Source organism: Lotus japonicus, chromosome 1 (genome assembly GCF_012489685.1).
Source record: "Lotus japonicus ecotype B-129 chromosome 1, LjGifu_v1.2".
Lineage (NCBI taxonomy): Eukaryota > Viridiplantae > Streptophyta > Magnoliopsida > Fabales > Fabaceae > Lotus > Lotus japonicus.
In genome coordinates, this window is record NC_080041.1 from 49,340,954 (window position 1) to 49,358,181 (window position 17,228).

General features: G+C 39.2%; 1 protein-coding gene and 1 long non-coding RNA gene across 2 annotated transcripts; both read left to right on the forward strand.

Moving 5' to 3' along the window:
- Positions 1-221: 221 nt before the first annotated feature.
- Positions 222-11,615, forward strand: LOC130737517 (uncharacterized; the record flags this gene model as incomplete). Its single annotated transcript, XM_057589309.1, has 7 exons — positions 222-1,275; positions 1,651-1,901; positions 2,349-2,986; positions 3,113-3,889; positions 4,046-4,167; positions 4,225-4,459; positions 11,612-11,615. Coding segments are annotated over 7 exons (3,081 nt in total), but the record flags the coding sequence as incomplete, so codon positions are not given.
- A 1,301-nt stretch (positions 11,616-12,916) lies between these two features.
- On the forward strand, positions 12,917-15,999 carry LOC130743759 (uncharacterized). The gene is made up of 3 exons (XR_009021491.1): positions 12,917-13,747; positions 14,621-14,737; positions 15,557-15,999. It is a non-coding gene; the product is annotated as an uncharacterized LOC130743759 (long non-coding RNA).
- Positions 16,000-17,228: the final 1,229 nt, after the last annotated feature.

Consider the following 17,228-nt stretch of genomic DNA (forward strand, 5'->3'; position numbering starts at 1 on the left):
TCCACGAAAGGCTGGATCAAATGGAGAACCGGAACAATAGTGACAGTGAAGGCGGGAGGCCACGACGAATTCATGAAAATCCTAGACCTGCTCGGATTGAAGGAGTCAAATTCCAAATTCCTCCTTTTAAGGGAAAGAGTGATCCAGAGGCATACTTGGAGTGGGAACTCAAAATAGAGCATGTCTTTGCTTGCAACAACTATGAGGAGGACCAAAAGGTGAAACTTGCAGCTGCTCACTTTTCAGACTATGCTCTTGTTTGGTGGAATAAGTTTGCAAAAGAGAGATTGAGAAATGAGGAGCCAGCGGTGGAAACATGGGCTGAAATGAAACGAATCATGAGGAAAAGATATGTCCCTTCAAGCCATGCTAGGGATGTAAAATTTAAACTTCAAAAACTTACCCAAGGCAGCAAGAGTGTTGAGGAGTATTACAAAGAACTTGAGGTGCTTATGTTGCAAGCCAATCTTGAGGAGGATGAAGAGGTAACCATGATTCGATTTATTAATGGTCTATCTAATGATGTTAGAGATATTGTAGAACTTCAGGAATATGTAGACATGGAAGAATTGCTGCACAAGGCCACTAAAGTTGAGCAACAACTCAAAAGGAAAGGGCTTGCAAGGAAGAGTTCTACCAATTCCAATTCATCTTGGAGAGACAGAATGAAGAATGAAGGGCCGAGCACCCTTAGCAAACCAGCCACCAAACCACAAGCTTCAGCTTCTTCAAAACCTCTTGAACAACCATCCAAAAAGAGCAAAGAGGTCAAGTGCTTCAAATGCCAAGGTATGGGACATTATGCTTATGAATGTGCCTCCAAAAAGACCATGATTCTTAAGGATGATGGAGACTACACCAGTGAGTCCGAAGGAGAACAAAGTGAAGAAGAAGAGGAGGCAGCCATGAATGGTGAACTGTTGATGATCCGAAGAATGCTTGGTAGCCAACAAAAGCCAAAGAAAGAAAGCCAAAGAGAGAATATCTTTCACACAAGATGTTCTGTCAATGGGCAGATTTGCTTGATGATTGTTGATGGCGGAAGCTGTACTAATGTGGCTAGTGAAAGAATGGTGGAGAAGCTGAACCTGGTCACAAAACCACATCCTTGGCCATACAAACTTCAATGGCTCAGCCACTATGGAGAAATACAAGTAAGTAAGCAAGTTGAAGTTGACTTTTCCATTGGCAAATACAGGGATAAGGTTCTTTGTGATGTTGTTCCCATGGAGGCTAGTCACATACTGCTGGGAAGACCATGGCAATATGACACCAACTCTGATCATAATGGAAGCACCAACAAGATCTCATTCCAACATCATGGCCAGAAAATTACGCTCAAACCTTTGAGCCCTAGGGAGGTGCGTGAGGATCAAAAGAAAATGAGAGAAAAGATTGAACAAGAGAGAAAAGAAAAGAGTGAGACACTTGAGAGAAAGCAAAAAGAAAAGAGTGAAACACTTGAGAGAGAGCAAAAAGAAAAGAGTGAAATACTTGAGAGAAAAGAAATTTGTTTGATCAAAAAGAGAGAGGTGAAAAGGATGATAGCTTCAAAACAGATCCTATACTTGATGTTTTGCAAAAATCAGATTTTGAACACTAACACTTTTGAAAATTTTGAGCTGCCTTCTAGTGTTAAATCTCTTTTGCAGGATTATGAGGATGTGTTTCCAACAAGTGTTCCAAGTGGTCTACCACCACTGAGAGGAATTGAGCATCAAATTGATCTCATTCCGGGAGCTTCTTTGCCTAATAGGCCAGCATATAGAAGCAACCCACAAGAAACCACTGAAATTCAAAGACAAGTGGAAGAACTCATGAACAAAGGGTGGGTAAGAAATAGCATGAGTCCTTGTGCTGTACCGGTGATTTTGGTACCAAAGAAAGATGGGACTTGGAGAATGTGCTCTGATTGTAGAGCCTTGAATAACATCACCATTAAGTATAGGCACCCTATTCCTAGACTTGATGATTTGCTTGATGAATTGCATGGAGCATGTTATTTTTCTAAAATTGATTTGAAAAGTGGTTACAATCAGATAAGGATTAAAGAAGGGGATGAATGGAAAACTGCTTTCAAAACTAAATATGGTTTGTATGAATGGTTGGTTATGCCTTTTGGTTTAACTAATGCACCTAGTACTTTTATGAGACTAATGAACCATGTTTTGAGGGAATTCATTGGGAAATTTGTGGTTGTGTACTTTGATGATATTTTGGTCTATAGCACTACTCTTGAGCTGCATGTTGAGCACTTAAGATCCGTCTTGAGTATGCTTAGAAAGGAACAATTGTTTGCCAATCTTGAGAAATGCACTTTTTGCACTGACCATGTTGTGTTTCTTGGTTTTGTTGTGAGTTCGAAAGGAGTGCAGGTTGATGAGGAAAAGATCAAAGCCATTCAAGAGTGGCCCACTCCTAAATCCGTGGGTGATGTAAGAAGTTTTCATGGCTTGGCCAGTTTCTACAGGAGGTTTGTAAAGGACTTTAGTACCTTGGCAGCACCCCTAAATGAAGTGGTGAAAAAGAATGTGGGTTTTCATTGGGGAAAGAATCAAGAAGAGGCCTTTGCTGCCCTAAAGCATAAGCTTACCCATGCACCTATACTTGCTTTACCTAACTTTGCTAAATCTTTTGAACTTGAATGTGATGCTTCAAATGTAGGTATTGGAGCTGTGTTGCTTCAAGAAGGCCACCCAATTGCTTATTTTAGTGAAAAGTTAAGCGGAGCTGCCCTTAACTATTCTACTTATGATAAGGAATTGTATGCTTTGGTGAGAGCTTTGAAGACCTGGCAGCATTATCTTTTGCCCAAGGAATTCGTGATTCATAGTGATCATGAGTCGCTGAAATACTTGAAGGGGCAAGGTAAGTTGAACAAAAGGCATGCCAAATGGGTTGAATTTTTGGAACAATTTCCCTATGTCATAAAACACAAAAAGGGGAAAAGTAACATTGTGGCTGATGCTTTATCCAGGAGACACGTGTTGCTTTCCATGTTAGAGACTAAATTGCTAGGACTTGAACATGTGAAAGAAATGTATGAAAAAGATGATAACTTTGCTGAAATTTTTGTGGCTTGTGAGAAAGTTTCTCAAAATGGATTTTATAGGCACAATGGATTTTTATTTAAGGAAAACAGGTTGTGTGTGCCTAAAAGTTCCATTAGAGAACTGCTTGTTAAAGAATCCCATGCTGGGGGACTAATGGGTCATTTTGGAGTCCAAAAGACTCTAGAAACTTTACAGGAACATTTCTATTGGCCCAAAATGAAACATGATGTGATCAAGTTTTGTGAACATTGCATTGTTTGCAAGAAGGCTAAGTCTAAGGTGATGCCACATGGTTTGTATACTTCTTTGCCAATCCCTGAATACCCTTGGGTTGACTTGTCTATGGACTTTGTTTTAGGCCTCCCTAGAACAAAGAATGGTAAGGATTCCATTTTTGTGGTTGTTGATAGGTTTTCAAAAATGGCTCACTTTATTCCTTGCAGGAAAGCTGATGATGCTTGTCACGTTGCTGATTTGTTCTTTAAAGAAGTTGTAAGACTTCATGGGATGCCTAGAAGCATAGTTAGTGATAGGGACACCAAGTTCCTAAGTCACTTCTGGAGGACTTTATGGGGGAAGTTAGGCACCAAACTTTTGTTCTCTACCACTTGCCACCCACAAACTGATGGGCAAACTGAGGTGGTTAATAGGACCCTAGGCACCTTGCTTAGGACTGTCCTTAAGGCCAATTTAAAGGCTTGGGAGGCGTGTTTGCCTCATGTTGAATTTGCTTACAATAGGGCTGTCCATAGCACTACCAATTGCTCTCCATTTGAAGTAGTGTATGGATTTAACCCTTTGACTCCTCTTGATTTGTTGCCTATGCCTAACATTTCTGTTTTCAAGCACAAGGAAGGACAGGGCAAAGCTGAATATGTCAAGAAGATGCATGAGCGTGTGAAGGCTCAAATTGAGAGAAAGAATGAGAGTTATGCTAGGCAAGCTAACAAGGGAAGAAAGGAGGTGGTGTTCCAACCCGGAGATTGGGTTTGGGTGCACATGAGGAAGGAAAGGTTTCCAGAACAAAGGAAATCCAAACTCCAACCTAGAGGGGATGGACCTTTTCAAGTGCTTGAGAGAATCAATAACAATGCCTACAAAATAGAGCTTCCAGGTGAGTATAACATCAGCTCAACCTTTAATGTCTCTGATTTATCTCTCTTTGATGCAGATGGCGGAGAATTTGATTTGAGGTCAAATCCTTTTCAAGAGGGAGGGAATGATGAGGACAAGGACAAGGACAAGGGTCATGGAGCCCTAAAAGGACTTGGAGGACCAATGACAAGGGCTAGAGCTAAAAAGGCCAAAGAGACTCTTCAGCAAGTAGTGGCAACCATTCTTGAAGACAAAGTGGTAGAAGAGATGGAACCAAAAATCATGATGATCATTCAGGCCCAAGAAGAAGAGCCAGCCCACGCATAGGGGCTGCCATGTGATGTTCTGTTTTATTTTATTTCAATAAAAATGCAAAGGACCAATTGAATAAGTTGGATCCAAATGCATTATGTTGCTGAATTTTATTTTAGTGTGTTTAATCCACTTCAAGTGGTGTGTGTTTGCATGTGGCGCATGAAGGGCTTAAAGGGAGAGATCCATTCCTTTCTTAAAACTCTTTGAATGTGTTTGAATTTCAATAAGTTCTGAATGGAGGAGTTACATCAGCAAAGTCAAAGGATTGAAGAGCTTTCAAAGCCAAGAATGGAGTTACAAAGAAAGGGAAATTAAGTTCATAAAGAGCATTGAATGCTATATTCCCTGGTCAGAATAACAATCAAGAAAGGGAGTTACATGAAGCAATCAGCCACTAAAAACACGTTCAGGGCTGAAGCATATCACTATCTTCCTCTTTTAATTTGTAACTCCTAGCCTAGGATTCTTCTAGAGAAATTACACCTCATCATTTTTTTGTAACTAGGCTGAATTTCCTTCTTCTTTATAAGGACCACTCCTTCAATGTAATAGACAGATTATGAATGAATTAGTATTTTCTTTTCTGAGTGATTCAGATTTGTGAGAGTGATTCTCATAGTTCTTGAGTGATTCAAGAATTAGGCTTATCAAGGGTTTGTCACCACCTTTGTGTGAAGTCTTCATCTTCCATTTCACTAAAACTTCCCCTCTTTTCTGTCCATTTCCCTTCCATCACGAAATTCTTCTTCTTCTTTCTCACATTTCAGAGTTCTCATCATCCAAGATCAATCCTAGACGATCCATTGCAGCCCTTGCATCAACTTGGGGCGTATCAGAACCATGGTTTTTATTTCCAAAAAGGTTGAGTTCTTGTCTTTGTAAAATTTTCAATTAAAGCTTTTTCCAAAGCGCTTTTACAAATGTTATTCCCCATCACCGGATCTATGGATTTCACCGATTAGTTTTCTAAAAAGTTGTTTTTTTGAGTTAAGTGATTTTGAGATTTTAATGATTTTAATTTAAGCCTTGATTATTTATTTTTTAAATGTAAAAGAAATGGCTTTGGAAGTGAGTTTAGGAAAAAGGAAAATTTATACATGGTTATGTAGATGTGGCCGAGCCTATGGCATGTGTTTTGGGTTTGGAAAATCAATTCTGAAATTTGTTTTTGTTTAGTGAAAATCATAAGTTAAGTTTATGGACTAAAAGTTTATTGTGGGAAAACTTTAGGATTAAAGCACAAGAGGCTGAGAAGTTTTGGGTTAAACCGGAGTTTTAAAAGTCTTGGGGTTTGTTTGATAAATTTATAAAAGATTGAGGGTTGAAAAAGAACTTACTTTTATGTGAGGACCTTTTCGTGATTATGTGCTTATCAAGGGACTAGGGTTGAATTATTTAAAAGATGAGGAGTTGTTTGCGAAATGTGTTTTTTAAGGACCTTTCTTTAAAACTCACAAATATTTTATCTTTGGACTTTAGTCCTTGAAACATAAAGTTTGTGCATTTAGCCTAAGTGAGCTAGAAAGATTGGCTAAGTTTGTTCTGAAACTTTAGATGTGACTTTAGAGGCTAAGGTTTAGTATGTGAACTTGTGAAGGGTACGAAGGACGAAAGCGCCTTGCGACGAAGCTAAAGAATAGAAGGAAGCGAGCCGACGCGGAAAACAAAGATGTGATAGGATTGGAGTTGCAGTTTAGGAAGAAAATTGGCTAAGGTAAGGGTAACTCGGTTTTAGAGCGTCTTTGAGTCTTGCATGCTTTTATCGCACTGCCTGCGTTTGAGATGAAGATGTTTATATTGATTGGCAGATGATTATGATTATTATGCTGAATTTGGAAAATGTTTTCTGAAGGCTTCGGCCGAGTGAACTTATTGAGACGCGTGTCTCCGTTTTCTGAGAGGCTTCGGCCGTTTACTGGTTTCTGTCGTTACTGCTTCCTAGTGGGTGGAACATGTGGTTACTTTGGATTGGTCCTTGGTTGGGCTTTGTTGTTGTCTGACTTGGCATATAGGGCTTGAGTCAAGTGGCGATGAGGAGGTGTGTCCTATCATTGTCCCATCTTGCGAGATGCTAAGTGGCGATCAGGAGGTGTGTCCTATCATTGTCCCATCTTGCGAGATGCTAAGTGGCGATCAGGAGGTGTGTCCTATGATTGTCCCGTCTTGTGTGACGTTAAGTGGCGATTAGGAGGTGTGTCCTATGATTGTCCCGTCATGTATGACGTTATAAGTGGCGATGAGGAGGTGTGTCCTATCATTGTCCCGTCTTGAGAGACGATATTGATCGATCCATTTTGTTAGCGGCATATAGTTGCATTATAGGGAACTAACACCTGACCCTATGTTGTTGGATTTTCGTATTGGGTTATTGATATCTGATTTGATGTTACATTGTTGAGGTTATTATTATCTGAGTTCGATATATGTTTAAGTTGTTGATATATGAGTTGTGTTATGTTGCTAGTTATTTACCATGCCAGGTAATTAAATTCGAACAGCATGATTTTCTCTTTTATACATGGTAATTGCATGGAGTTAACCCTTTCTATTTGCTACTTGTTGTTTGGGCGCTTAACGCTATTATGCGATGGAGGACTGTCGATGAAACTTGACCTTTGCACGAGTCGGAGCTGAAGACTTGAAGATTAGTGGAAGACATGAAGTGTAGAGTCGGGTTTAAGGTTAGAGCCTTGGGTTAGAGAGCTTACCGTTATTGGTTTAAGCTTGCCTAATAATTTTTAGGAATTTGCATTTGAGATTCGGGTAGGTTCCGATGCATTGCTTTCTTGCGGTTCCCTGGTGTGGAGATCGTAGGGAGTATGTGTAACACCCCGATTTCGGCGGCGTCACTTTAGTAACCAAAAGTAAAACTTAATGCGGAAAAACGTGAATACTTTTTTTTGATAATAACTAAGACAAGACTGAATTAAATAAAACCCAAAAGCGAAAAGCAACAGAACTAATGTACAATATATAATACAGCCCCCGCTGTAAGTAACAACCTCGTCACGAGTAACCTCCAGTGACGGAAAAAAAGTGTAGCGCCCGAAGGCAATATGTACAGACTGAAAGTAAAGGTGAAGTGTCTGCAACACCATCCCTCAAAACTGAGAATAAGCTGGCCCATCGGCCTGAAACAAGACCTCCTAAGTCCAACCAACTCTCTGTGATTCCTGTAAAGAAACCACACAAAAAGCTATAGGTGGGAAACTACCCTGTCCCCAAAGAAAACAAATGATGTTCAGAGCTAAGACTCTACTCCTACACTAATCCCATCTCGAGGAGCTCACACCAGCACTAAAACCTACATGCTAGCATGATCGTCGTCCGAATCTGAATTCAGAACGACCTAGTCTAAGTACACCATCCGTCCTCCTCTCGCTACCGCGATGCGCTCCTGTTCCAGTATCTCAACTCTAGTTCCCCCCGAAGGGTGAACCATCATGATCTAGTCCGCCGTGGACATCTAACAAAGGGCGTTTGTCCGCCAAAGCACACACAGAAGACGCGAGGGTCAACTCCAAAGAATTATGTAAATAATAACATCGATAGATACAGATAATAGAATAGCCACTTAGGCTTATAGCTAGGGATAACATCCTAGGGTTACATATTCCATAACGAACATAAATGACAATAAAAACACTTAGCATGTTCCAAATAGGATTAACAAATAACAATCACATTCGACAACTAAGTCAGTATGCATGTTGCATGAAATGATATGCAGGTTAACCCAGTCAACCAATATGCAATCCGGAACGGATGGACATCAACGGATCAGCCCTAGCACCAGCCACGGTGGGACCATTTCGGCCCGCGTGCCTCTTACTCCAACATCAGCGGTAGTCAGATCAGCCGTAACCCGTAGGTCTGCCATTTCGGTCTGCTACAAGAGACGTCTACAGACGCTCTTACACGGAAATCCGGGTCTTATGACCATTTTGGAATCCGACGAGGTCCAGAGTACGTCCTGTGTTAATACCCCATTAATGTTGCATGAATGTAGGATGATTAGTCAAACAACGTCTCCGAATCTCACTCGACACGTCGCCACGTGTTCTAGCTAAATTAAAGTCTCTAAAAGCTTACCCTAAGGTAAAGTCGATTCTGCGACAAAAGACACTTCTTTCCACAACACACATTCTCTCATGATGATCTCCAAATCATCCGACTCATCTCAATCCGATGGTCACAACTGCTCAACGAGCAAGAGTATCAACATACTCGGGGACTATCAATTCCCCGGACTTATCCCCAGGATAGCCCAACAACATAGCTGCTCCAACAGCACAATAACAAACGCTGCTCCAACAGCACCACAACATCTACATACTCGAAGCCTCTCAACTTTCTCAACACTGGGATCCGACGACACTTCTCGTTTTCCAAAACTAAGATTTGACTTCCACGCCTTCCTTTCGAGTTTATTATCATTAATTAAAGATTTAGAGGTTGTTTAATGTCTTATGAGTTTTCTTTACAAAATACTATCCTTTTAGTCTTATCGCAATTCCTATAAGTTCTCGGGATCTCCAAATCCCCAAATGACTCCAGAGAATGTCTCGATCCATACACATCATAACAAGGTCCGAATCTCATTCGTCCTATCAAACTTTCTTAGAACTCTCAAAATAAAATCGGCATGACCTGCCCGCTATTCTCACCATTCAGAATCTCAGATCTCATTGCATAAGTATAAATAACTCAGCACAACCAATCAACATGTCATATATCAATATATTAAGCAATAACCACATAGCACTTAGCATATAAGGCATGCACCACACATCCTAAATTACCCAATTAGCACTTAGCATGTAATTCACTCATCAAAAACATTCAGTAGATGCATCATCTACATTGTCAGCTGAAGCCTCAGAAAACATTTTCCAATCACACACAATCCAGTGCATAAACAGTAAACAATGTCGAAAGCATCGACCCTAAGTATTAACTAGAGATTCAGTGAGAAGCCCTCACCTGTAGGTTCTCCAGAGTTATCTCCTAAAGCTCCTTCACAATCAAAGCCTTGCTCCGCTGGAAATTCCTCAAAATCACCTTTAGAGCAAAACCACAGAAATACTATCAGAATCTATCGGAAACTAAGCTACCAATACTTACTAAGGTCACCCGAAGTAGTACATACTCCGAGGTACGATAATCTAGCGCGAAAGGACAAGTTTTCGAAAAAGGAATTTTCCTCCTCCCCCCTAATAGGTTCGGCCACTTTTCACAATTAGGAGACTCGATTTTTCTTCGATCAAACTTGGTTCCTATGCTATCATTAGCCGTAACTAAGGTTATTCTGAACTCGGAAAAATTATCGGATCAAAAACTGTCGCAGGGGTATTTTGGTCATGATTTTTAACTTAGAAATTTCAAACTGAAATCCCAAAAACCAAATTTGACAGGGACGTTACTAACGACGTTTATGACAACTAATCCTACTAGCACTAAGCTAAAGCGATAGTTTTCAGCCTAAAGGTTGAAGCTTTACTTCAAAAACTCCAAAAATGGGTATTTTAGGCTAAAATTGATTCCGGCGGAATTCCGGCGACATAACGGAAAATCTAACCCGGCAGAAGTGATCTTGGGCACATAAGGAAGAGGTTTAGAATCAGAAATGAAAGATTCGGGATAGTTTTGCAAAAACCCATAAACTATCAGCTCAGAAAAGTCTACATAAAAGCTATGGAAAAAGCGATCAGAGGTAAGGATTAGCGACTATACCTCGAAACCTTGAAGCAGCAACTGATTGATCGACGATCAAGCAAGGATTGAACAAAATCTCTTCCTCCTTCTTCTTCTTCTTGGCCGCGGGTTTGGGTGGGGAAAATGGTGGAAAATTTGTGTTTTTCTTCCTTTCTTGGCTATATATAGAGGTTGGCAAAACGCGGGAAAATGAAAGTTTCGCGAATCTGATTTTTCCGGCGTCATTCTCCGTGAATTCTAAGATATGTTTTGGCAAAAGAATTCCAAAACTAAAATGAGGTCTCCTTGTATTTTTAGCAACTAATGCATAGTCGGTGTAAAACTATTTTACCCGATAAGTTGCTTTTTGCACCACATGTCGGAATGGAAAACTTCCTTCTGAAGAAAGATTGGAATCATCAAGAGAAATGGGTGTACGCGTGTAGAATATTCATTTGAAGCTCTGAATAGAAAAAGTCTTCATTGTCGAGAAATTCTAGGGTTTTGAAATACCAGGGTTTCAGTTTCGGCAAACTTCCGATGATTGGAATCGGACGTTCGTAGATCCTAGAGTTTCGCCTCGAAACGATTGTGATATATGGAAAAAGAGAAGTTCTAACATTTCTCTGAAGATTTTTGGAATTAACTTCCGTCGTGCCTAAAAGTGAAAACTAGCTATATACTAGGGTTTCTGACCTAGGTTTAAGCGTGTAACGATCGTACTATAACTTTTATCGATCATGATGCAATCCTTTGACTTTTCCTGAACTTTCTCCTTCATAAATTTATTTCATTAAATAAACTTCTGTTCAGGTTTCCCTTCACATTACATCAACCCTAATCGTGAATAAGAAGTTTATTCACTTAGCATAAGCTTAAAAACTTGGGCCTTACAGTAGGTCGGATTAGGGTGTCGTGGCATAACAAATTCCTTGTTGGATATGATTTCATTCGTTAGATTTGTAGTTGTGTTCTTCCGTTCATACATTCGGGAACTTGCCTTGGTAAAGGCTTGATGTAGATTTTATTTACTGTTGGGTGTAGGCATTACATGTTTTGAAAACAATTCAAAAGGAAAAAAAAAATTACTCGCTTTATAAATTCATTTGGAAAATATTGCATATTTACTTTAATTGGTTACTAAAGTGACACCCGAAATTCGGGGCGTTACATTGTGGTATCAGAGCTTTTGTTGAGAAACCAGAGCTTGTTGGGGAATAGGTCTTCTGTGCTAGGTTGTTTGAACTTTGTAATTGATCGGCTGGGTGTTGATCGATTGACAGAGTGTTACCATATAGATTATATGATTAATTGTTTATTTTGTCTACTAGTTGTTTCTTGTTGTTGTTGTTTTCTTGAACACTAACCCCTTAACTTCTGACTAGATGGTTAGTACCCCCACCGAAATATTAACTGTACTTGTTATTTGCCTGCTTTGTTATACGTTATTCCAGGTAGAAACTACATGTTGTTGAACGGGGAAAGGAGTATGCATTAGGCACATTCCTTTGACCGTTGTTTGTGTCCTGATTAGGAAAGTTGTATAGGGTTTAGAGAAGTGCTAAACCTAGAAGTTGTTTTGTACGAATATGTTCGTAAGGAAGATGGAAGCTTAGAATGAATCCTAAGGGAGTGTTGTTTGAGTTCCAGGAACTAAGGTTGTACTTCTGCTAGATGAAGTTGTTGGAGATGGAGTAGATTAAGAGATGATCTTAATTTAGATGTGACCACTTGATGAGATAGACTTATTGGCCTTACTAGTGAGTTTTTCTGAATTTTCATCCGCAAGATATTGAGCCTGATCAAATTAATATTGAGGGGGTGATATTTGGAATCACAGCTGGCGTGGACTATGATAGGAGGATTGATTGGATTGGATCGATGATTAGTCGAGTTGATAGATGGGTTTATGTTAAATGTTTGATTCTCCTTGCGGATAAGTTGTAGTTTTAAGAAATAGTCTTCCACTTGAGGAGTGTGAGAGAGCGAAAGGATAATAGAGGTCCAAACTTATTAAAGGTGTAGACTTTAAGTCTGAGAATTCTTGTCCTAAGTGGGTAAAACTTAGAGGCTGTCAGACTTTGGGTAGGAAACTAAGGATTTGATTGACATAGGAGTGACAAGGTTAAGGACGGAAAGTTCTAGCATTGAGTTGCAGACTGGAGGTTGTTATCTGTGGGAGAGTCACCAAGAACCTAAGCGTAAACGAGACCTTGAGGATAGCTTAGAAAATGTTATTTGAGGGAATGACACTCCCGAGTTCCTCTGACACCAAGTTTCGAGGACGAAACTTTCTTTTTGGGGGGTAGTATTGTAAGACCCAGGATTTTAGAATTAAAATAAATTAATTAATTTCCACCTCACGCATAAGATTCTGTTTAAGCGTGAGTGGAACTCGACTTATGTTTGATGTTTGGATTAGCGTTATGAAGAAGAAAGTTCAGGAAATGGTTAAGAATAGTTATATAGTCGCTATAGGTTATAGCACGAGCTTTATTCACTTCCGCCTTAGGGCAAAAACATTAGAAAAGGGCTAATCTGCTCTTAAAGCACTGTAGAAACGATATTCAAAAATATTCAGAGGAATATAAGAATTTCTCTTATTCCTTTCCTTGACAAGCGTTTCGATACGAAACCCTGGAATGTACGAACGTCCGATTCTAGTTCTCGGAGGTTTGCCGAAACTGAATCCCTGATAGCTCCAGAACCTTTAAATAAACGGTCGATGGAGACCTTTTCCATTCGAAGCTTCAAACGAAGATTCCATCCGCGTTTCCTGATTTCTTTCGACGTTTCCAACCTTTCTTCAGAAGGAAGTTTCTTCATCCGACGTCAAACGCAAAAAGTAGTTTTGCGGCATATTTCAACCCATACTACGTTCAAGCTATTTTCTCACTTAAATGAACCAGGAACAAGTATCGACATTTTATAGAGAGATACTTAACTCTGATGCATAATATGACAACTTCATATTTGTTCTGATCGTCTCACAAATATTCTTTAGCTCAGTTTTTACTCATTTCTTTGTCCATGGATCATTTTAATTTGCTCAAAGTGATCCAAACTTATATTTCATTATTTCATAGAGTCTCTCATAATTTTTGGTATAGTAATATATCAACTCTATATTTTTCTCTTAACTTTGTGAGCTAAATTCTTCAGTGTCTAAATCAATTCGTACCGGTTTTATAAATATCTTCCCTAAATATCTAATAATCCATCCTCATCCTCTGTGACTCACGTTCACTCCCTCCTTTTCTTTCATTGTCACGTTTCTTTCTTTCTCTTGCAGCAGACCATAATCTTTCTTTCTTATTCTTCTTCTTCTCTATTTCTATATATATATATATATCTCACCACTTGTTGCAACTCACGTTCTCTCTCTCAGAAGCATCACCACCAGACTTCAATATTTATTCATTTCCTTTCTTTTCATTTCTTTTGCTGCAGCTCACCAATTCTTTCCACTTATTCTTCCTCTCTTTTCTTTCCCCTGGGCAGCATAAAAAAACGCACATCATGGTCCCTTTTCCTCCCTCACGTGATTCCTCTCTTGTGCAGCACCATCATCTTCATCTTCCAATTTTATGGTAAAACTTCTTCTCTTTTCTTTGATCATCTTTTTAGTCAATTAAATTTACCCTTTTAGTTTCCACACCTAGTATCTTCATTAAAGTTATGACTATGGAAAGGATCTAGTGAACCATGGTTTTTATTTCCAAACAGGTTGAGTTCTTGTCTTTGTAAAATTTTCAATTAAAGCTTTTTCCAAAGTGCTTTTACAAATGTTATTCCCCATCACCGGATCTATGGATTTCACCGATTAGTTTTCTAAAAAGTTGTTTTTTTGAGTTAAGTGATTTTGAGATTTTAATGATTTTAATTTAAGCCTTGATTATTTATTTTTTAAATGTAAAAGAAATGGCTTTGGAAGTGAGTTTAGGAAAAAGGAAAATTTATACATGGTTATGTAGATGTGGCCGAGCCTATGGCATGTGTTTTGGGTTTGGAAAATCAATTCTGAAACTTGTTTTTGTTTAGTGAAAATCACAAGTTAAGTTTATGGACTAAAAGTTTATTGTGGGAAAACTTTAGGATTAAAGCACAAGAGGCTGAGAAGTTTTGGGTTAAACCGGAGTTTTAAAAGTCTTGGGGTTTGTTTGATAAATTTATAAAAGATTGAGGGTTGAAAAAGAACTTACTTTTATGTGAGGACCTTTTCGTGATTATGTGCTTATCAAGGGACTAGGGTTGAATTATTTAAAAGTTGAGGAGTTGTTTGCGAAATATGTTTTTTTAAGGACCTTTATTTAAAACTCACAAATATTTTATCTTTGGACTTTAGTCCTTGAAACATAAAGTTTGTGCATTTAGCCTAAGTGAGCTAGAAAGATTGGCTAAGTTTGTTCTGAAACTTTAGATGTGACTTTAGAGGCTAAGGTTTAGTATGTGAACTTGTGAAGGGTACGAAGGACGAAAGCGCCTTGCGACGAAGCTAAAGAATAGAAGGAAGCGAGCCGACGCGGAAAACAAAGATGTGATAGGATTGGAGTTGCAGTTTATGAAGAAAATTGGCTAAGGTAAGGGTAACTCGGTTTTAGAGCGTCTTTGAGTCTTGCATGCTTTTATCGCACTGCCTGCGTTTGAGATGAAGATGTTTATATTGATTGGCAGATGATTATGATTATTATGCTGAATTTGGAAAATGTTTTCTTAAGGCTTCGGCCGAGTGAACTTATTGAGACGCGTGTCTCCGTTTTCTGAGAGGCTTCGGCCGTTTACTGGTTTCTGTCGTTACTGCTTCCTAGTGGATGGAACATGTGGTTACTTTGGATTGGTCCTTGGTTGGGCTTTGTTGTTGTCTGACTTGGCATATAGGGCTTGAGTCAAGTGGCGATGAGGAGGTGTGTCCTATCATTGTCCCATCTTGCGAGATGCTAAGTGGCGATCAGGAGGTGTGTCCTATCATTGTCCCATCTTGCGAGATGCTAAGTGGCGATCAGGAGGTGTGTCCTATGATTGTCCCGTCATGTATGACGTTATAAGTGGCGATGAGGAGGTGTGTCCTATCATTGTCCCGTCTTGAGAGACGATATTGATCGATCCATTTTGTTAGCGGCATATAGTTGCATTATAGGGAACTAACACCTGACCCTATGTTGTTGGATTTTTGTATTGGGTTATTGATATCTGATTTGATGTTACATTGTTGAGGTTATTATTATCTGAGTTCGATATATGTTTAAGTTGTTGATATATGAGTTGAGTTATGTTGCTAGTTATTTACCATGCCAGGTAATTAAATTCGAACAGCATGATTTTCTCTTTTATACATGGTAATTGCATGGAGTTAACCCTTTCTATTTGCTACTTGTTGTTTGGGCGCTTAACGCTATTAGGCGATGGAGGGCTGTCGATGAAACTTGACCTTTGCACGAGTCGGAGCGGAAGACTTGAAGATTAGTGGAAGACATGAAGTGTAGAGTCGGGTTTAAGGTTAGAGCCTTGGGTTAGAGAGCTTACCGTTATTGGTTTAAGCTTGCCTAATAATTTTTAGGAATTTGCATTTGAGATTCGGGTAGGTTCCGATGCATTGCTTTCTTGCGGTTCCCTGGTGTGGAGATCGTAGGGAGTAGGTCGGATTAGGGTGTCGTGGCATAACAAATTCCTTGTTGGATATGATTTCATTCGTTAGATTTGTAGTTGTTTTCTTCCGTTCATACATTCGGGAACTTGCCTTGGTAAAGGCTTGATGTAGATTTTATTTACTGTTGGGTGTAGGCATTACATGTTTTGAAAACAATTCAAAAGGAAAAAAAAAATTACTCGCTTTATAAATTCATTTGGAAAATATTGCATATTTACTTTAATTGGTTACTAAAGTGACACCCGAAATTCGGGGCGTTACATTGTGGTATCAGAGCTTTTGTTGAGAAACCAGAGCTTGTTGGGGAATAGGTCTTCTGTGCTAGGTTGTTTGAACTTTGTAATTGATCGGCTGGGTGTTGATCGATTGACAGAGTGTTACCATATAGATTATATGATTAATTGTTTATTTTGTCTACTAGTTGTTTCTTGTTGTTGTTGTTTTCTTGAACACTAACCCCTTAACTTCTGACTAGATGGTTAGTACCCCCACCGAAATATTAACTGTACTTGTTATTTGCCTGCTTTGTTATACGTTATTCCAGGTAGAAACTACATGTTGTTGAACGGGGAAAGGAGTATGCATTAGGCACATTCCTTTGACCGTTGTTTGTGTTCTGATTAGGACAGTTGTATAGGGTTTAGAGAAGTGCTAAACCTAGAAGTTGTTTTGTACGAATATGTTAGTAAGGAAGATGGAAGCTTAGAATGAATCCTAAGGGAGTGTTGTTTGAGTTCCAGGAACTAAGGTTGTACTTCTGCTAGATGAAGTTGTTGGAGATGGAGTAGATTAAGAGATGATCTTAATTTAGATGTGACCACTTGATGAGATAGACTCATTGGCCTTACTAGTGAGTTTTTCTGAATTTTCATCCGCAAGATATTGAGCCTGATCAACTTAATATTGAGGGGGTGATATTTGGAATCACAGCTGGCGTGGACTATGATAGGAGGATTGATTGGATTGGATCGATGATTAGTCGAGTTGATAGATGGGTTTATGTTAAATGTTTGATTCTCCATGCGGATAAGTTGTAGTTTTAAGAAATAGTCTTCCACTTGAGGAGTGTGAGAGAGCGAAAGGATAATAGAGGTCCAAACTTATTAAAGGTGTAGACTTTAAGTCTGAGAATTCTTGTCCTAAGTGGGTAAAACCTAGAGGCTGTCAGACTTTGGGTAGGAAACTAAGGATTTGATTGACATAGGAGTGACAAGGTTAAGGACGGAAAGTTCTAGCATTGAGTTGCAGACTGGAGGTTGTTATCTGTGGGAGAGTCACCAAGAACCTAAGCGTAAACGAGACCTGGACGATAGCTTAGAAAATGTTATTTGAGGGAATGACACTCCCGAGTTCCTCTGACACCAAGTTTCGAGGACGAAACTTTCTTTTTGGGGGGTAGTATTGTAAGACCCAGGATTTTAGAA